At 43.3% G+C, this 21,972-nt stretch overlaps 1 protein-coding gene across 3 annotated transcripts in view; it reads right to left on the bottom strand.

Moving 5' to 3' along the window:
- Positions 1-16,999: 16,999 nt before the first annotated feature.
- Positions 17,000-21,972, bottom strand: part of CDYL (chromodomain Y like) — a 245,141-nt gene continuing 240,168 nt past the window's right edge. For all 3 annotated transcript variants that reach the window (XM_025383477.1, XM_025383476.1, XM_025383478.1), the window contains 2 exons: positions 20,138-20,281; positions 17,000-18,640 (listed from right to left, as the gene is read on the bottom strand). In XM_025383477.1, the coding sequence (XP_025239262.1) occupies positions 18,482-18,640; positions 20,138-20,281 (303 nt within the window). In that variant the 3' untranslated portion in view covers positions 17,000-18,481. The remainder of the gene's footprint in view (positions 18,641-20,137; positions 20,282-21,972) is intronic.

Raw genomic sequence — 21,972 nt, 5'->3', positions numbered from 1 at the left:
TTTTTTTTTTTTTTTTTTTTTAACCATAGCCTCTCTCAAACGTTTATCTTCTAAGACCCAGCTCGGGCATGACCTCCTCCAAGAAGGCACCCCTGAATTCCCGGGCTGGGTTGAGCGCCCCTTCTTGATGGGTGCCCTCATCATCGTCATCACCAGGGTCTTGCCATCATTGTTACAGTTATACAGCAAAATCATGTACTGAGCAATGGTCGTGTTGGGCACAGGTTTAATCTCATTTTACCCTTACAACAGCCCTGTGGAGGAGGTACTATGCTATCCTCAGTTCACTGCTGAGGAGACTGAGGTGCAGAGAGGTTCAGCCACTTGTCCAGGGTCATAGTCTATTACAGCATTATTCATCACCTTTGTATCAAGACCCCATCTTCTAATCTCCTCCTCCTTTGTATCGCCTGCGATGGTCTGAATGGATGTGGTCCCCCCGAAACTCGTGTGTTGAAACCTAATGGTCAATGTGATAGTATTAGGAGGTGGGGCCTTTGAAAGGTGAATAGGTCATGAGGGTGGACCCCTCATGAATGGGATTAACGCCCTTATAAAAGAGGCTCCAGGGAGCTCCTTTGCCCCTTCACCATGCGAGGACACGGTGAGAAGGCACCATCTGTGGTAGAGAATGTGGGGCCTCGGCAGGCACCACATCCACCAGCACCTTGATTGCGCACGTTCAGCCACCAGACTGTGTGTGTGAATAGCACATTTCTGTTGTTGATAAGCCACTCCATTCATGGTATTCTGTTGTAGCAACCCAAACAGACTAAGACACTGCCCTTGAGAACAGGAGCCACATCGAATTTATTTTTGGATCCCCAAGGCTCAGCGTAAGTAACATGATAAGGAGTTGTTGCCATGAAGAACTGAACAGAATAGAATGGAACCTCTCACAGGCCACCTGGTCTGGCAAAGGCAAGACACCAGCTTCCCGGCTTCAGCTCCTGCCCTATGCCCAGGACTGGCCTTAGGTAAGAGTCGGTCCGCACGGAATCAGTTCTGTAAGAAAGGAACCTGCCTACACGTGAACATCTTCCCTGTCTGCTCCACCAAGGTACACTTCTCTTTAAGGGAGAGAACACCCTCATTCCATAAGTCAAAGTGAAGATTCAAAAGAAAATACGGCTGGTCCCCGCCTTTCTCTGCTTGGCATTTTGCAATTTTATCCATTGGCCAGTTTGTTGGTTTGAAGACCTACCCTTCCCTTTATCAATCAATTCCAGAATCAGTAATGCTTTATTCTTTTATAAGCAAAGAATGCATGCATTGTTGAGATGTACATATCATTACATGGAAATCAGTCTGCTGAGAACTATTCTGCTTTTGATTATTTCATATGGGGCAAAAAGAGCAAGTGAAGATGCCAATGAGAAGAGGCTTTTGTTTTTGTTTTTGAAGTGCAGTCTCACTCTGTCGCCCAGGCTGCAGTGCAGTGGCATGATCTCGGCTCACTGCAACCTCCACCTCCAAAGTTCAAGCAATCTTTCTGCCTCAGCCTCCTGAGTAGTTGAGATTACAAGTGTTCTCCACCACACCCGGTTAATTTTTGTATTTTTAGTAGAGATGGGATTCTGCCATGTTGGCCAGACTGGTCTCAAACTCCTGACCTCAAGCGTTCCACCCGCCTCAGCCTCCCATAGTGCTGGGATTACAGGCATGAGCCACAGGGCCCAGCCAGGAGTGTTTGCTTTAAATACAATATAATGCTTCAGCCTGGGTGTAGTGGCTCATGCCTGTAATCCCAGCACTTTGGTAGGTTGAAGCAGGCAGATCATTTGAACTCAGAAGTTTGAGATCAGTCTGGGCAACATGGTGAAACTCCATCTCTACAAAAAATACAAAAATTCGCCAGGCATGGTGGTGCGTACCTGTAGTCCCAGCTACTCAGGAGGCTGAGGCACGAGGATCATTTGAACCTGGGAGGCAGAGGTTGCAGTGAGCCGAGATGGCGCCACCGCACTATAGCCTGAGCAGCAGAGAGACACCCTGCCAACCAACCAATCAATCAATCAATTAAGCTTCAATCAGTAGGAGCTTTTAAAAATCAACTGAAGCCCGGGCACAGTGGCTCATGCCTGTAATCCCAGCACTTTGGGAGGCTGAGGTGGGCGGATCATGAGGTCAGGAGATCAAGACCATCCTGGCCAACATGGTGAAACTTCGTCTCTACTAAAAATACAAAAATTAGCTGGGTGTCGTGGAGTATGCTGTAATCCTAGCCACTCGGGACGCTGAAGCAGGAGAATCCAGGAGGCGGAGGTGGCAGTGTGCCTAGATCATGCCACTGCACTCCAGCCTGGGTGACGGAGTGAGACTCTGTCTCAAAAATATATATGTGTGTGTGTGTGTGTGTGTGTGTGTGTGTGTGTGTGTGTTATATATATACAGAAAAGCTACTGACCCTGAGTACAGCTTGATGAATTGTCACAAAGTAGGCACACCTGGGACACCCAAATGAAGAAAGAGAATATTACCAGAGCCATCCTCCCCACAAGCACCATTCCCCAAAGCACTAAGCAGCTCACTGACACTGGTTCTTAATACCATAGTTGGTTTGGCCTGGGTTTTAACCTTGTCTAATATAATCATGCGGTATGAATTCCTCTGTATCTGGCTTCTTTTGTTCAACACATTGATGAGGTTCATCAGCTGGGTTTAGCAGTTGCTAATCCACTTTCATTACTATAAGAATTCATTTATAAGTTTATTAAAATGTATTTAGGCATTCTCCTGGGTTTTTTTAAAATTAACTTATTATTGTTATTTGTTTTAGTGACAGGGGCTTGCTCTGTCACCCAGCTGGAGTGCAGTGTTGAATCATAACTCACTACAGCCTCTGACTCCTGGGCTCAAGTGATTCTCCTGCCTCAGCTTCCTAAGTAGCTAGGACCACAGGTGTGCACAACCACGCCCAGCTAATTTTCAAAATTCTTTGTAGAGATGGGGGTCTTACTATGTTGCCCAGACTGGTCTCGAACTCCTGGGCTCAAATGATTGGCCTCCCCAAGTGCTGGGATTACAGGCGTGAGCCACAGCGCCTGACCAGCCATTCTCCTGTTGATGGACATGTACACATCACTGGTGAACACGTTTTCACATTTCTTTTGGGTCTATGCCTAGAAGTGGCATTTCTGGGTAGTGGAGTATGCTGGTGTTAGTAGATACTGCCGAAGAGTTTTCCCAAGTGGTTGTGCTATTTTACATTCTCACCAGCAGTGTATGAGAATTTCAGTTACCTCACATTTCTCCCAGCACTTGGTATTAACAATCCCTATAGTTTCAGCCATTCTGGTAGGTGAGTATTTGTTTCTCACTGTGGTTTTAATTGGTTGATGCCGTATGAGGTTGAGCAGTTTTAATTTTCTTCTTGGCCAATTGCATCATTTTTTTCTTTCTTCCTTCCCTTCCTTTTCCTTCCTTCTTTTATTGTTTCTTTCTTTTGTGAAGCAGCTGTTAATTTCTTTTTCTTTTTACAATTAATTAAATTATTTTGTTATTTTTAACTCTGGTTTTATATCTACTCAGCCATCTGAGTAGCTTGGATTGCAGGCATGAGCCCCTGTACCCAGCTTCCATTTTTACCAGTGTGCAGTTCAATGGCATTAGGTACATTCATGTTGATGTGCCACCATTACTGCCATCCATTTCCAGCTGTTTATTTCTTTGGCTCTCTCTTTTTTTTTTTTTCTATTGAATCATCGATCTTTTCTTACTAGGTTGTAGGAATTCTTTATATATTCCAGATATGGGTCTTTTGGCTACTGTATATTCCTTTTTACTTTCTTACTGATGAAAAGAAATTCTTAATTTTACTATCGTCTAATGTAACGATCTTTTTCTTTTGGGTTAGTGATTTTTGTGTCCTGTTGAATAAATATTTATGTATCTCTTACAGAGCTTTTAAAATCTACATCTGCCTACTAAGCTCTACTCTTCTGAGTTTTGTTTTTCCATAACCCCAATAAATCTCTTGTGTAAGCCCTTCAGTGTCCTGATGCCTACACTGTGCTAGGAAATGAACCAGGCGCCATCACAGATGTTCTCTCCTATTTTGTGGGGAAATTATCTTCATCATGATTTGCCCAAGCCAGAACACCATATGTACACTGGAAAATTTCCATGGCTCCCCAACATCTGGAACCCTTCCTGCATCGGAGGGGGATCGGATTGGTGCAGGAGTGGGGTCAGGGGAGTGCCCATTCCCAGCCCCACCTGCATCCCACAGGTGCGGGACTTGGAGAACGGAGGTGTGGTGTTCTTGAGCAGAGCCAGGCCGGGGCTGTGATTCTGCAAACAGACTGAGGACATAGATGAGTCTGTTTGCATTGCCATGGGCTGCAGGGGTGGCAGAAGGTGGGAGAGAAGCGAGTAAAGGAGAGATCCAGATGAAGAAGAGCAGAGCACCAGGAGCAAAGCCCTAAGGAAGGAAAGAGAGAGAAGGACCTGGTTTAGCAGCTCAGCACCGCAGGGATGAGAGAGAGGTTGCAGGGATTGGCTCCAACACCCACCGCCCCCGCTGGCGCCCCGTCTCTGGTTTTTGTTGTTTTGGCGTCGGGACTGGCTAAGAGTCCCAGATTGTACAGAGCCTGACCAGGAAAGGTAATGAGGGCCCTGCAAAGCTTGGAGAGGGGAAGTCAGGGCTGTCCTGTGGGCAGAGGTTCCAGGGCACGTGAGCCAAGTTGGGGTTGTGGTTAGGGCCAGGCCTCCCAGAAGGGGCCCAGGCCAGTCTTCCCTGTCCTCCTTCCTCCCCACCTCTCTCTGAATTGAGAATTTTAAACAATCAGTGAAAGGCCCACCCTCCAAAAAGAAAGTATTTGCCTGCTGGGCTCAGAAACGGTTTTAGAAGCGGTTTGCAAATCTTTGTATTGTGGCAGAAAGCAGATCAGTGGTTGCCTGGGGTGGGGCAGAGTGGGAGGGGCAGGAGGGAGGGATTGCAGAGAAGCACAGGAAAATACTTAGGGGGGATGGACGTGTTCACTGTATGGTGATGGTTTCATGGGTATATACGTCCGTCAAAACTTGTCAGATTCTACACTTTGAACACAGTGTTATCGTATGTCAATTGCCCCTCAGTGAAGCTGTTAACATCCCCCCAGCACACACGCATGTGCTCACACACATACACCCCACGTGCGCACCTACACACAGCCCCCCACAGGCACACATGTGCGAGCTCTGGCACAGTCTGCAGGGCAGTGGTTCAGGTTACACTTTAATTGCACAGTGCGCACCTCTCCGCAAACCTCCCTGCTTGCAGGAGCCATGGATCTTTTGTGTCCTTGTCACAAGACAGACAAACCAACACTCAGACGGCCTGACTCTGTGGCTGCAGTGTGACTGTGATACCTCTTAAAGTTCAATATTCCAGGATCCGGGAAGGCCTGAGCTGAGGAGAGAACTGCCAGGTGCACGGAGCAGGGCAGACTCCTGAATCTGCATCTATCTCATCCCCACGACCCTTCAGCCCCAACGATCACTGAGCTTGTGGCTTGAACTTCACAATCTGCAGGGCTCACCCCAGGATCCCTGTCCTCACAGGCAATGGGAATGTCTTTTTTCCTTCTTCAGGGGAAATTTAAAAACGGAGAATGAAGGGTTTGGGGGTTAACACACCAAGGGAATGAACATATCTGGGGCCCCCAGGACAGAGCTGAGGATTGTGGTTCTAATGATCACCACACACCTCTAGAGAACAAGAATTACAGGGAATTTTCTTCTCTCCAAACAGTGTGTTTATGTAATAGTTTCTCACTGCAGGAGGCTTTAAAGCTCCAAAGAATATTTCTAGTGATACAGAAAAATAAAAAACAGTGGTGACTGTCACACTCACAGATTGCTACCGGCAGACATTTACAGCAAGGCATAAAAATCAACAGATTATCTTTCCTTTTACCGAACGACGGTAGCCGACTACTGACCTGTGCAGCCTTTTGCGGGAGGCCCGCTGGCCCTGGACCATTGACTCTGCCTCTCACGGGCTCTCTGCTGATCAATCGTTCTTGCTGGCGGCCAGCTGAGGTCTTCGGTGGGAATCGGGGCTGCTGGGGTGCGATGGGTCCCCACACTAGGAACACACCTCATCAGCACAGGGCTCTCACCATCTCTGAGCACCAGCTCCAGAGGAAAAAGAGAGAGGAGCAGTAAAGCTGAGCCCCAAAGCAAAATGTTGGAAAGGCTCCCGCTCCCCACTCTTAGAAACACCTGGCGATGGACCCTGAGTGACCGAGGGCCTGGGGAGGAAATTGTTTGCTTCATAGTAAAATCTAAAAAGCTCTTGTGATACGTGGGTGAACGCCTCTAAAACACGGAACATCCAGCCAGCAAGCCGGAGGCCTCCCTCAGGTGAACTGAGATCTTTTTACGGGGGGGTGGACATGGTCTTGCTCTGTCGCCCAGGCTGAAGTGCAGTGGTGTGATCACAGTTCACTGCAGTCTTGACCTCCCAAACTCAAGCAATCTACCCACCTCAGCCTCCTGAGTAGCTGGAACTACAGGTATGCACCACCACGTCTGGCTAATCTATTTTTATTTTTTATTTTTGGCAGAGATGGGGGTCTTACTATGTTGCCCAGACTGGTCTTGAACTCTTGGCCTCAAGTGATCCTCCTGGCCTTAGCTTCCCAAAGTGCTGGGACTACAGGCATGAGCCACCATGCCTGGCCCAGATCTTTAAATAGGAAGAAGGGAAACAGAGCTGATGTTCATATCTCCGAGGGCATCAGTTTCCAAATACTCAGGCAAAACCCCTTGGGGAAACTTGAGACAGGGACAAGAAGCAGCTATCTATAGTTATGTTTTGTAAGAATTAGTCATGTAAACATGTTTGTAACAATTAAAACATTTCCCCAATTGATTTGAAAAGTAAAAGTTTCTCATAATCACACCCACTAGAGGTAATTAGTGATGATCAAACCGAAAGTTGGGTGTCTTTTCTGTGCTGACATAACTGTCCCTCATCATGGAAATCGCCAAGAAGCTGCTGCTGGGGATAATGAGTGTCAGGCACCAAGCTTGAATCAGGAGTGATGGCACATATTCCAAATGAACTGCATTCCTGAGTTTAAGACAGTGAGTAGCCAAAGTTTATATACCAAGATTTTGTCTAAAAACTTACCTAATTTTATTTCACCCAGGAGCTCAACAGTGACAGCTTGGCTAGCAAGAATACCTGTAATAACAGACATATGACAAGTCTACAAATTGCTTCTAAAATTCAAGGGGCAAGAAACATCACATTTACTTATTGTCACAGAAAGAGAAAGCCCAAGAGCTCATGACACACCATTACCCTGGGGTCTATAGAGCCCAAAGGATGAAAAAGGAGAGAATGCTGTTCTTGGATGTGGCTTAGTTGCTATGAAATCTCTGTTCCAGCCCTTACTAGGGGGTTGACCTTACGTAAATTATATAACCTCTTTTGGTCTCAGAATTTTCATTTGAAAAATAGGGCTGATTGTAACTCTCATCTAAGACAGTAATAAATATTCATCATCATCATTGCTACATGTTCTCTTAAAGAGTTGCACAGTGTGAGCATAAGATCGTTTGTACATCCAATCCCACATAAAGGGACATTTAAATGCAGAGAATAGACTATTTTAGCAAGCGGTTACAGGAGGTGAAGATGAAAATTTTGTCTGAGACCCCATCTATATCAATGTCTATGTTTGTATTTATCTCTCTCTCTCTCTCTCTATCTACCTCTATATCTATCTGTATATTTATCAAAAGTGAGCTGTGAGAATTACCACCGTGGTTGTATTAGTTGTCCATTGTTGAACAGCAAATTACCCCCAAACTCACTTTCTGTAATGAAAATCCAGATGTAGCTTGGCTGGATCCTCTGTCTAGAGGTCTCTCCAGGGCTGCGGTTAAAGGGTGAACCGGGCTGGACTGGGAAAGGATTCTCTCCCAAGCCCGCTCCTGTGGGCACTGGCAGGACGGAGAGGCTTGTGGGTTGTTACACCGAGTGCCTCAGTTCCTCACTGGATGTTGGTGGGAGGTCGCCCTCTGTCCCTTGGCTCATGGGCCTCTCCTCAGGGCACCTCCCAGCACGGCAGCTGGACTCTCCCATAGTAAGACAGCCAGAGGAGGCAAAAAGAGAACATGTGTGCACCAGCCGCAAGTCATAGTCTTTTACAGCCAGATTTCAGAAGTGACTGTTTTGCCATGTTCTGTTTGTTAGAAGCAAGTCAGCAGGTCTAGCCCCACATCATACACGGATGTGAAGAGCAGGAGGTTGGGATCACTGGGAGCCAGTTTAGAAGCTGCTGACCACACTTCCTTCTCCTTCTCCTTCTCCTTCTCCTCCTCTTCTTCCTCCTCCTCCTCTTTCTCCTTCTCCTTCTTTCTCCTTCTCCTCCTCCTCCTCTTCCTCCTCCTCTTTCTCTTTCTTCTCCTCCTCCTTCTCTTCCTCCTCCTCCTCCTTCTCCCCTTTTTTTTCTTCTTCTTTTTCTTCTTCTTCTCTGAGGATAAGTAACGAGGCGCACACAAATTCGGAACTATGTATCTTTCAATAGAACTTAGTCTGCTGTCATTATGAAAAACTTTTTCCTCCCATGCTTTCTGCTTTAATAGATATTTCGATACTAGCATAGCTACACCAGTTTTTGTTTGGTTATTGTTTGCACAGTATATATTTTCTACCTTTTTACTTTCAACTTTTCAGTTTCTGATATGTTTTCTTGTCAACAGCATATATGGATATCCAGGTCAATATATTTTCAATGCAGCCTGAAAATTGTGGCTTTCACACAAGACTTTAGTCTATTTTTATTTAATGTATTTGTTAATATTTTGAGATAAAATATAACATATTTGCTCTGTGTTATTTGTCCTGCCAGTCTATGCTCCTTTTTCACATGTTTCTTGCATATTTAGGATCAGGTAAGTATTTTTCCATAGTCTCCTTATGTTAGTTTAGAGGATTATATATATAATATACACACATATTCAAAAAATTGAGATATAATTGAAACAACATAAAAAATTAACCATTTAAAAGCATACAATTCCATTTTTAAAGGATATTTACAAGGTTGTGTGAACATTACCATCATTTAATTCCAGAACATTTTCATACCCCTGAAGTAAAAACCTGTACCTGCCACTCCCCACTCCAACTGCCCCGTGTCACCCCCAGTCCTTGGCAACCACGAATCTATTTTCTGTTTCTATGGATTTACCGATCCTTGGCATTTTATATAAATGGAATCATACCATATGTGGCCTTTTGCGTCTGGCTTCTTTCACTTAGCATAATGGTTTCAAGGTTCAACCACACTGTAGCATGTATCAATACTTCATTCCTTAATCTTTATTACCAAATAACATTCCATTGGATATGCCAATTCATTGTTTATCCCTTCTTCAGTTGGTGAATATTTGGTGGCTATTATGAATAATGCTGGTATGAACATTCACAGAGAAGTATTTGAGCACCTATCTTTAATTCTCTTGGATATATACTAGACGTGGAATTGCAAGGCTATAAGATTTCCTCAAGAAGTTTAACATCATCCTTATGCCAGTTTGAGGAAATATCAAGCAGTTTTCTACTGTGGCTGTACCAATTTACATTTTCATCGGCAAATGTGGGAAGATTTCAATTTTTCACATTTTCATCAACATTTGTTATTGTTATTATAATTGAACTTACTAGTTTAGTTTTTGGTATTTTCCTCTTATAGTGGGATAAAGTGGTATCTTATTGTAGTTTGATTTGCATTTCCATAGTGGCTATGACATTAAGCATCTTTTCTTTTTCTTTTTATTTTTTTGTGACAGTCTTGCTCTGTCACCCAGGCTGGAGGGCAGTGGTGCAATTGCAGTTCACTGCAAACTCTGCCTGCTGGGCTCAAGCGATTCTCCCACCTCAGCCTCCTGAGTAGCTGGGATTACAGGTGCATGCCACCACACCCAGCTAATTTTTGTAGTTTTTGTAGAGACAGAGATTTGCCACGTTGTCCAGGCTGGTCTTGTATTCCTTGCCTCAAGCAATCCTCCCACCTTGGCCTCCTAAAGAGCTGGGATTACATATTTGAGCCACTGTGCCCGGCCCGAACATCTTTTCATATGGTTATTGGCCATTTATATATCTTTGGAGAAATGTCTATTAAGATCCTTTGCCCATTTAAAAACTTGGGTTGTCTTTTTATTGCCGAGTATGCTTTTTGCTTTAATAGATATTTTGATATTAGTATAGCTACACCAGCTTTTGTTTGGTTATTATTCGCACAGTATATATTTTCTACCTTTTTACTTTCAACTTTTCAGTTTCAGATGTGTAGTTTTTTATTTGTCAACAGCATATATGTACATTTAGGTCAATACATTTTGAGTACAGCCTGAAAATATTTGTCTTTCACAGAAGAATTTAGTCCATTTTTGTTGAACGTATCTATTAATATTTTGAGCTAAAATATACCATATCTAATGAAAATTGTTGCCTAATCCAAGATCATGAAGTTGTACACCTATGCTTTCTTCTAAGAATTTTATGCTTACATTTAGGTTTTTGATCCACTTTAGTTTTTGTATATGGTATGAGATAAATGTCCAATTTCATTCTTTTGCATGTGGATATCTGGTTGTTCTAGCATCATTTGTGGAAAAGACTATTCTTTCTGCATTGAATGATCTTGGCACTCTTGTTGAAAATCAGTTGACTATAGATGTATGGGTTTATTTCTGGACTTTCAATTCTGTTTCATTGATCTCTACATCTATCTTTTTTTTTTTTTTTTTTTTTTTTCTTGAGACAGAGTCTCACTCTGTCGCCCAGGCTGGAGTGCAGTGGCGCAATCTTGGCTCACTGCAAGCTCCGCCTCCCGGGTTCACGCCATTCTCCTGCCTCAGTCTCCTGTGTAGTTGGGACTACAGGCGCCTGCTACCACGCCCGGCTAATTTTTTGTATTTTTAGTAGAGACGGAGTTTCAGCGTGTTAGCCAGGATGGTCTCGATCTCCTGACCTCGTGATCCGCCCATCTCAGCCTCCCAAAGTGCTGGGATTACAGGCGTGAGCCACCGCGCCCGGCCGATCTCTGTATCTATCTTTATGCTAGTACCACATTATCTCGATTTTCCTGTGGCTTTGTAGTAAGTTTTGAAACCAGAAAGAGCAACTTTGCTCTTCACTTTCAAGTTTGTTTACGCTATTCTGGGCCCCTTCCATTTCCATATGAATTTTAAGACCAGCTTGTTCACTTCTGCCAAAACAGCAACTAGAATTTGATAGGGACTTCAATGAATCTGTAAATTTAGTTTTACCAGTTTAAAAATGTTAAGTCTTCCAATTCGTATTTTCATTTTCTGTCTTCTTTAATTTCTTCCAGCAATGTTTTGTAGTTTTTAGTGCATAAGGCTTGCACTTCATTTTTTTTTGTTTTTTGAGAAGGTGTTTCGCTCTGTCGCCCAGGCTGGAGTGCAGTGGCGCAATCTTGGCTCACTGCAACCTCCACCTCCTGGGTTCAAGCGATTCTCCTGTCTCAGCCTCCCAAGTACCTGGGATTACAGGCACGTGGCATCACGCCAGCTAATTTTTGTAATTTTTAGTAGAGATGGGGTTTCACCATGTTGCCCAGGCTGGTCTCAAACTCCTGACCTCAGGGTAATCTGCTCACCTGGGCCTCCCAAACTGCTGGGATGACAGGCATGAGCCACCATGCCTGGCCAACTTGTACTTTTTGGTTAATTTATTGCTAAATATTTTATACTGTTTTGATTATAAAAGGAATTTTCTTAATTTCATTTTCAAATGATTTATTGTTAGTGTTTATAAATAGAACTAATTTTTGTAAACTAATCTTATACCCTGCAACCTTACTGAACTTACTAGTTTTAATAATTTCTTGTGGCTTCTTAGGCCGGGCGCGGTGGCTCAAGCCTGTAATCCCAGCACTTTGGGAGGCCGAGACAGGCGGATCACAAGGTCAGGAGATCGAGACCATCCTGGCTAACCCGGTGAAACCCCGTCTCTACTAAAAAATACAAAAAACTAGCCGGGCGAGGTGGCAGGCGCCTGTAGTCCCAGCTACTCTGGACGCTGAGGCAGGAGAATGGCGTGAACCCGGGAGGCGGAGCTTGCAGTGAGCTGAGATCCGGCCACTGCACTCCAGCCTGGGCGACAGAGCGAGACTCCGTCTCAAAAAAAAAAAAAAAAATACTAAAATCCAAAAAAAAAAAAATTTCTTGTGGCTTCTTTAGCATTTTCTATATATAAAATCGTGTTATCTGCAAATAGTTTTACCTTTTCCTCAACAAATCTGGATGCATTTTACTTCTGTTTCTTGTCTAATTGCTCTGACTAGAACTTTCAGTACAATGTTGAATCAAAGTGGCAATAGCAAACAGTTTTGCCTTGTTACTGATTTTAAGGTAAAAGCTTTTCGTTTCTCCATTAAGTATAATGTTAGCTGTGGGTTTTTGATAGATACCTTTTATGAGGTTGAGGAAATTTTTCTCTTCCTAGTTTATTGTGTGTTTTCATTGTGATGGCTGTTGGATTTAGTCAAACACTTTTCTTAAATTGAGATATATGGTTTTATCTTTTATTAATATGGTATATTGTGTTCATTGATTTTTGTTGATTTAGGTTGAGCCAACGTTGCATTCCTGGGATAAATCCTACTTGGTAATGGTGTACATATAAGTTTTATATGTTGTCAGATTATTTCATTGAGAATATCTGCATTTGTATTAATAAAAAATGTTAACATAAATATATAATCTACATGGTCTATAGTTTTCTTGTGATGGCTTTGTCTGGTTTTGGTAATAGGGCAACACTAGCCTTACAGAGGTAAGGAAGCATTCGCTCCTCTTACTTTTTGGAAGAGTTTGTGTTCCTTTTTAAACATTTGACAGAATTTATGAGTGAAGCCGTGCAGTGCTGGGCTTTTCTTCGCAGAAAGTTCTTTGACAGCAGATTCAACCTTTTAGTCTATTTTAGTTTTTTCTTTCTTCTTGAGTCAATTTCAATAGTTTGTGTCTTTCTAGGAATTTGTCCATTTCATTTAGCTAATCTAATTTGTTGGGATACGATTACTCATAGTATTCTCTTACAGTTCTTTTTATTTCTGTAAGGTTGGTAGTAGTGTCTCCCTTTTCATTTCTGTTTTGGTGATTTGAATATTCTCTTATTTCATTGGTCAGTCTAACTAAATTGTTAATTTTGTTGATCTTTTCCAAGAAATGACTTTAGGTTTCATAGATTTTTTCTACTGTTTTTCTATACTTCATTTTACATATTCCTGCTCTAATCTTCATTTCTTTCCTTGTACTTGCTATGGATTTAGTTTGCTGTTCTTTATTTCTAGTTTCTTAAGGTAGAAGATTAGGTTATTGATTTAGCATCTACTTTTCTCATATAGATGTTTTATTATATAATTCATTACATAAATTTTGTTATGTTGTGTCTTCATCTTCATTCATCTCAAAATATTTTCTAATTTCTCTTGTGGTTTCCTTCTTTGACACATTTGTTATTTAGGAATGTTGTTTAATTTCCACATATTTTTGAATTCTCCACATTTCTTTGTTACTGATATCTCATTGCATTCCATTGAGGCTGGAGGACATACTTTGTATGATTTTAATAATTTAAAAATTTTAAGACTTGTTTCTTGTTTTATTGCGTAACCTATGATGTATCCTGGAGAATGTCCCAGGTGCACTTGAGAAGAATATGTACTCTGCTGTTGTTGGATGAAGGGTTGTATAGGTGTGTTAGGTCTAGATGGTTTAAAATGTTGTTCAAGTCTTCTATTTCCTTGTTGATCCTTTGTCTAGTTATCCTATGCAGTGTGTTCCATATAGGTGATATAAATAGATATGTATATAATTTGCCCAGTTTTAGCATATAAAATTTAAGAAAATAAGAATTGATGTTAAATACATTAGATATTAGCTTTTACTCTAATGCCTGTATGAAACCATTTATTAGCCATTTAACTACTTATGACTCTAAGGTCATAAAACAGATTTTAAACTTTGAAATGCTAGTCTTTTATCCTGCCAAAAAAGTAAATTTTAAACCTGGGTTGAAATCATTCAATGTCATTTTCACCAAAGCAGACATTCGTTTGCTTCTTCAGACATGCTGTCAGAATGTTCCCTGGGGAAGAGGGAGAGGATTCCTGTGATATAGTCAGCCTTTCCCTGTTGCCAAATAGTGAAGGTATTTATTTAAATGCTAGTTAGTATTGAGAAAGCTCGGTGGGCTGGTCCAGCTCTTACAGAGGCAGAAACTTGTAGACCATCAGAATTACCTGGTAAGTTTAGCCTTGACTTGAAAATAACCCTAAATCCAGAGCCACTGAGCAGGCTGGAACCACCCGTTCTGCCATGCTGCCCCACCACTCTCACTTGCAGAGAATTACAGGCCTATGGGATGCCAGGATGGGCTGGACACTGCAGGCCATTGGTCCCCTCCTCGCCTCCCCACTCAAGGGAAGAGTGCATAGAGCAGTGGAGTGTAGACCTCTCTTCCCAGGTGCAAGGTCACCAAAAGGCTGTGTGATGCTGGGCAGGTTGCCTGACTCTTCTGGGCCTCGGTTTCTTCACATGTAAAGTTAAACTGGTGCATGAAACATCAGCGATCTCCTCTTCTCCCTAGTTCTGGGCTGTACTCCAGGGTCTCATGTTCCCAGAGAAGTGCTTTCACCTGCCCGAGTCTCTCCTTTCCTCTAGAGGGCAGGACTCCCTGGCATGTCCTGGAGTCCATTTGAAAAGCTTCAGCTTGGAAACAGCTTCTCACACTTGGTGGGGCACAGACCTGGGGCTATTGTGTCAGAAAAGTCTCAGAAAGCTGTCTGCACGCTAGGACAGGAAGGCCGTGAGCCGGGGAAAGTTGGTTACAGAAGAGGTCAGTACAGAGAGGCCACCAGATGGCTCAGTGAGTAGATCTGGGAAAAGCAGAGACTGAGTTTCCCTAGGGCAATGACAGAACCCTGTCCCCAGGGTTTTTCCCTCTTAAGCTGTGTGTCACTATTTGGCAGGTGCCAATTCTCTTGCAACACACAGAAAATATATTTTCTTCTTTTAGAATATTTATAAATATTTATATTTATCTCTAGGGGAGAGAACTTGATTTTCTTCTTTTGGAGAAGCTGTAACGCTTGTTCATACTCGTGTAACGAGTATGAACGAGTCTGATGGTTTACAAGTATGAACGAGTATGTTCATACTAGTGTAATAAGTAGTGTACAAGTGGGTTGGAGCCTCTGATGGGGCCCAACAAGAGAGGGAGTTGGCCATGAGGCTGGCCCTAGCCCCCTACACACCTGCAGTGCCCAGAGACTGGGGGCACCCCTCACTCCCTCTTGACCAAATACGGGGCGAGAGAATGGAAGCAGCCCCAGTCTGAGGCCATCTACAGTCCCGTTTACGTAGTTGACACGCCTTTCCCTCCAAGATTGTCAGAGTGCTGGGTTCTTCTCATTTCTGTAGCTGTCACTAGTTTTGCTGGGGACATCACAAACGAAATCAGCCTGCCTAAAGACTTTGAGAGCTCTCATTTTATAGAGTGATGCTAGGACAGGAAGGCCATGAGCTACAGGAGAGGTACAGAGACGCCCCCAGATGGGCTCAGTGAGTGGATCTGGGAAGAGCGTATTAACGTGTATTACATTAATATTCTCTGCAAAATAATCTCAAAAAACTGAAGGAGCAAATGGACAAGTGTCTCGAAGCGAGCCTGGTCTACACTGCAGTGTAAGTGCCACCGGCACTGTCACCCTCATGGTTGAGGAAGCAAGGCCGCCTGTGTGTTGTGCCTGTCTCTGGATCTCAGAGGTAACAGGCTCCCGACTTTGGCTTTGAGGGGGCTGAGCGGTCTTAAGCCGAGGAGCTAGGAAGCTCTAGAGAAGAGAACTTGATATATATACAAGATAGTATTTTTTCATGCATATCCTGAAGTTTTTTAAAGCATAGTTTTTTTTTTTTAAACCTAAGATTCCATCAACATTCTTTTTCAATAAATGTGTATTCCACTGTGGTGGTGGTGCACAATTATTTAACCAAAACCCTACTGATGAACATGAATGTAGTTTCCAATGCTTCACTGTCAGGAACAATCCTGAGATGAACTTAACTGCATACATATCTTTATTGTCATATTTCCTACCTTTCCTACCACTCGTTCCTTAAGATGAATCCTTATAGATGGAGTTGCTGGGTCCGGGTTTTTTATATTTGAGAGTTACTGTCAAATTCTCCTCTAAAGTTGGACCGAGACTTGCACGCATCTGAGCAGTCACATTTCCCTTCCTCCTCACCCACACGGGGCACAAAACAGAACTTCACTGCTGTCGCCAGTGCTACTTCTAGTTGGGCTCAGTTCTTGTGCAAGAAGTTGAAAGGTGGAAGATTTGCTTCAGAAAAAGGGGAGGTGGCTCACAAGGCCCAGAGGATGCAAAGTCTCGGAAGATGGAGATTTCACTTGGTTCCCTATTTGTAAATTCTACAGCAGACATCTTGGTGTCTTTGTCAGAGTACGTGCTTTGCCACATCGACCTTGGATAAAAGCTTGGTGCTACTCCTGATCAAATTACCTACACGACCTTGGGCATGTGTTTAATTCTTCAGGTTCCTCATCTGCAAAACAGGAGTGAAAATAGCCACATGACAGGTTTGGGTAGAGGAGGGGTAAGTTACAACTCTATGTAAGAGAAAATGTAACACTGAGTGAAGTCAGTCACAGAAGCTTTTTTGTGATATAAGGGTTAAAAATATGTAGAACTAAAAGTAATTTATTTTAGGAATAAGTTCTTAGAAGAAGTGGATGATGGACACAAATTCAGGAAATGGTCACCTGGGTGAAGGTGACCAGGCAGGATATTGGTCAAATTGTAGGTCCTGCCCAGGTGATAGTCATGCAGGGTTTCATTCCATTAAACTGTACAGATGCTTTACACACATATGTATATTTCACACACACACAAAGAAAGAAAACGTCCCAGGAGAAACCTCACAAGAATCAGAGAAACATTTCAAATGTGTTAAGAAATATTAGTTTTATTTAACCAGTTTTCACAGCTGAATATTTATTCTATAAAAACTTTACAGATTGTACAGTTTATATATAGTTCAAACTACGGAACGAAAAGGTAGGTCCCACAGATGCAAAAATACTGTACTAATCAATCCAAGATAAAGGCAGATTTACACACTGTACAGCTCTCCACGTGGCCGGGGAGGTGGTCAGTTCTAAGTATAAACTTCAAAACTGTACAAAAATAAGAATTTGATTTTATTTCGCTCTTCATACATTCAATATGATTGCAAGCTCAGAAGCCTAATAATAGGCATCTGGAGTCTGGAGTCAGTACCCACTCCTGGAAGGAGAGCACGTGTCTATCCACACAGGGCACTCGTGGACACCACACTGAGCTCAGTATACTGTATAGACATAAAAGCAGAGACCAAGAACATTAAATGGTGAATATAAGGTAGTTCTTCTTTGTTTTGAAAGGAGTTTTTGCATTTAATAGTGTGCCAAAAGAATTTTAACTTATTAAATAAAATATATTCTAAGTGAACCTAAAAATTACACTTTATAAACATAAAAATATTTTATTTTGGTGTAATACATCAATCATATCTGCAAATAGAAAACCAAAACTGTCTATAAAGTAGTACTTCTCACCCAGCAACAAGAAGCACTTATGTAGTTATTTTTCAGAAGGGTCAGAAAAACTATTTAAAACCCACTAAAGACTAACTTATAACTTAGTCATACTTAAGCTATTCAGTGATTCACTAATACTGCAAAACAAGCTTTCTTCTAGAGACAGTGGTTTCTTCATGTTAACTGGGTAAGAACTGGACATATTTAAAAAAGAAGCGGAAACCAATTGATATCTCAGCCTGAATCCTAAGCATATGTCTGGTTTGAGGGTAAGCTTCTCAGTGGATTTTTCATCAGAAATATTTATCCTAGAAGCTGAGTCTTTTGATTTAGAGTTTCCCGAATCTGAGGTATCTGTACCTTCTTAGAGAAAAAGCCAACGCCTCAGATCACGGTGTCTCTATGTGGGGCAGGGCAGGTGAGGCTGGCTAATACCCCTGTAGATTCTGTGTTCTAGAAGGAAGAAATGAGGAAAACAAACATTATTCCAGACTTTTCTGTCATCCAAAACCAATAAAACACAATTCTGTTTTTTATACAGTACTAGCCAAAGAAAACAAAAATTAGAGCTTCTAAGAGCAGTCTAGTGCCCATCTTTATACTTTTACACTTGCGTGTATCTAAGTATAAAATAATGACGTTTGGACAAAGAAGCTTTGTAGTTATTTATTTTAAGGTTACAGTACTTTAAAACTCCTTGATAATAAATAGCGTGGATGTTCCCAGTCCTGCTTCCAAGCGTGAGCTACGGGTGAGCTTGTTTCAGGCTGTGAGAATGGATCAGGGCAACTGGAGCCAGTGATATTCTGCTCAGCCCGATCCCGGTGTCACCAGTGGGCAGCCCGACCCTCAGAACTCATCGATCTTCCTCTGCAAGTACTTTAACATGGAGTCCATCCCCTGGGCCGAGCCCCAGATTTTCTTCAGCACCTCACACTCCCTCTCGTTGGCCTGCTCCAGCTCCATCTTCATGTTGCAGCGCACAAGGGCTTTGGATTCCTCAAGCACCTGCACCGGAAAACAAGAGCTAGTTAGCAGGGTGCATGCTGGCAGACACGGGTCCCTTGTGCCTCCACATTTATGGAGGCAATCATCCAATTCCAACAATCACCTGTTCAAAAGGTTACCAGACGTTTTCTCACAATATGTCAGGCCTAATAGATGTATAAAGCACATTTCACACTAGGCACTGGGTACACTCGTAACTTCAAAATGGCTCATTTCAAAGGAGAGCTGGGCTGTTGGGATCCAGCCTGCGCTGCATACTGCCGCACACTGGCGTGGACCCCCGAACTGGAAGTCTGCTCTGCTGATGCCCAGAAAGCTCTGAGGATGCCTGTTGAGGGAATTTTTCTAAACAAAATGTAATTTTCATAATTAGGGTTGCTTGTCTGCCTGGGACAGTTTAGATGGGAGTCGTGTCAGTTAATATTAAACATTTCGTATCTTATAATTAGCCAAATGCAATTTTGTTAGAAGCACATTTAAGAAAACAATTTGTATTTTTTTTTTTTTTTTTTTTTTGACACAGGGTCTTGCTTTGTTGCCCAGGCTGGAGAGCAGTGGCGTGATCTCCGCTCACTGCAACCTCCGCCTCCCAGGTTCAAGCGATTCTCCTGCCTCAGCCTCTCGAGTACTTGGAATTACAGGCACGCAACACCAAGCCTGGCCAACTTTTGGATTTTTAGTACAGATGAGGTGTTGCCACATTGGCCAGGCTGGTCTCCAACTCCTGACCTCAAGTGATCTGCCCACTTTGGCCTCCCAAAGTGCTGGGATTTCAGGCGTGAGCCACTGTGCCTGGCCTATTCAGCACATTCATGAAACAAAAGTTTAGGAGGCTGGGCACAGTGGCTCATGCCTGTAATCCCAGCACTCTGGGAGGCTGAGGTGGGTGGATCAACTTGAGGTCAGGAGTTCGAGACCAGCCTAGCCAACATGGTGAGACTCCGTCTCCAATGAAAATATAAAATAACCCAGGCGTGGTGGCGCAAGCCTGTAGTCCCAGCTACTAGGGAGGCTGAGGCACGAGCATCACTTGAACCCGGGAGGTTGAGGCTGCAGTGAGCCGAGATTACACCACTGCACTCAAGCCTGAGCGACAGAGCAAGACTTCATCTCACAAACAACAACAACAACAACAACAAAAACAACTTCGGCCCATTGAGGGAAAGCGGGGAGAAGCTAATAATGTGGCTGAAAGGCTCTGGACCCAGGAAAGAGTTAGGTCCATGTTAGTTGGTGATTTTCACAGGACATTAGGTAACTTGCTGACATTTCAGACTGAAGTCCATTTCTGTGGCTCCTGGGTATTTGCAAAGGGAGGGCAAGGTGTGCATGGGGGCAGTGGTGGCAGCAGTAGCTTCTGGCAGGACTTCACGGGAAGGTGCTCTGCTGAGGACAAATGTGAAGGACTTAGGAATAATCGCAAATGTGTGAGCTCTCTGAGGGAAAAGGTTCTATGTTTTAAAAAGCTACATGTGTAACAGAAGCAAGTAGACATACAACTGGATTGCACGAGGCAAGCTCCTTAATGCGAACCATCACTTCCTGAGTGAACGTCCCGGGCCAAAACACCTGGGAGACCAGGCCCTTGCCACACGCCTCCTGCGCCGTCAGCTTCCGCCCACTGAGCAGCATCTCGTTTGCCTGCAAGGAAGATGAGTGGATGTAATATGAATTGCGGTGGGAGGTGGGCGGGGAAGACCCATCCCTTAAAATCCACACCAAAGAGAGACGTTCACAAACACTGCCCCGCGGGGCAAATGCGGCACATCCTTCAGTGGCACTGGGAACAGACCCTGTGCAAGGTGCTGTCCACTGGGCAGGTGGAAAAGTAATATATCGGGCTGATTTTTTTCTTAAAAAGGAACGCAAAAAAGTCATCTTACAACCTACTACAGAATTACAGGGACTAAATCTAAAATAGAAAAGGTCTTTTTGCCATTCATTTAAAAAGTTACTGGTATAACTTCCTCTCCTCCATCTGCCTTCCTCCCCCTAATGCCGGCCCTTCCCATGTGGGAGCTCTTTTAACACACAAAACAATCCTGGGAAAATCAGCATATGCAAAGTTAGGCAATTTATAATTTTAAGGATTTGAACCAGGCATAGAACTCCTACCAAACGTTTTTCTTTATCTGGGAGGCCAATGGTGACTTGTTTTTAATAAACACAAAAAAATACTCTAATGGCAGTGACTGTTTCTGCTACAGTGTACCTTGGAGGCTGCCTTGCATCGCTTGGATATGAAAAGACAGAACTATCCAGGGCTTGAATGTGTCAGAAAATTACCATAATCTGCTTGAGAGGGGCTGGCTATAGTTATCTCACATGGCTCAATGGAGAAAGCTAACATTAGTTTTTCTTTAAAAAAAAAATATATATGTGTATATGTGAAATTAATTTTAACCTTGTCCTGGATTCTAGATCACTTTGTTTTTTAATACATGACACTTAACTAGATCACTTTTAAGGTTTCAGCACAACATGTATGGATTTTACATCACTCACATGACAGGCTCACAGGTGCCAGGATGAGGCGGGAAGGGGCGCATACATGTCTGATAAAGAAACTGCACACTGGTCTGACGGGACAGTTTTTGGTCTGCCGTTTATCTTGCCTGGTTAACCTTCCTAACAACTCTGATGGTCACAAAGCCTTGACTATGAGCTGCTGGGCCTCTGGTAAAACACAATTTCGGTCGGTGGCTTCCATTTCCAAAAGAGGCAAAATCACCAAAGAGAGAAAAGGCCCTGAAGTTGCTTAGACAGTGTAAGACTGCCCAGTCACCTACTGTCAATGTCTCGATGCCGTCTACTGCATGTGAAACCCACAGTGTGGAGAACACACAGGCAGAGGTGGCAAAGCAAACACGCAGCTGACTCACTGCCCCTCCCATGCAGGCAGAGGCTGGGAAACAGGGCTGGGGACAGGCTCCTCCCAAGGGTTTGCAAGGTTCTTAATGATCACCTAAACTGGAGTCTGTCATTGGAGCTACAGCTTGGACAAAGGCATGAGTTTCTGAAGAGTCTGGAGAAGTTCTAGGAAGCCCTGAACTGAACAGCTTCCTCTCAGTGAAAAGACGGTCCATAAACAATGGATTTAGAAATGTGACCTGACCTCACTGTTCGTGGTTCTGACAGTTCTTCTAACGGCACAGACCCCAACGCAGCAGGAAAGGGCGCGGGGCTCCTGGCGTGCTGCCGCCACAGGAAGCGCTCTGTGCTGTCGGCGTTTTCCTTTCATAGACTGTGTTTCTTTCACTCTCAGCATAGAGTGAGGACACTACAGCCAAATGCCTGAAGTTAAGCATGAAGTATGTTCTCAGGACCAGCTT

The sequence above is a fragment of the Theropithecus gelada genome, chromosome 4 (assembly GCF_003255815.1).
Source record: "Theropithecus gelada isolate Dixy chromosome 4, Tgel_1.0, whole genome shotgun sequence".
Classification (NCBI taxonomy): Eukaryota; Metazoa; Chordata; class Mammalia; order Primates; family Cercopithecidae; genus Theropithecus; species Theropithecus gelada.
Note: the sequence above shows the minus strand (reverse complement) of the source record. Positions and strands in the feature narration are given on the sequence as shown.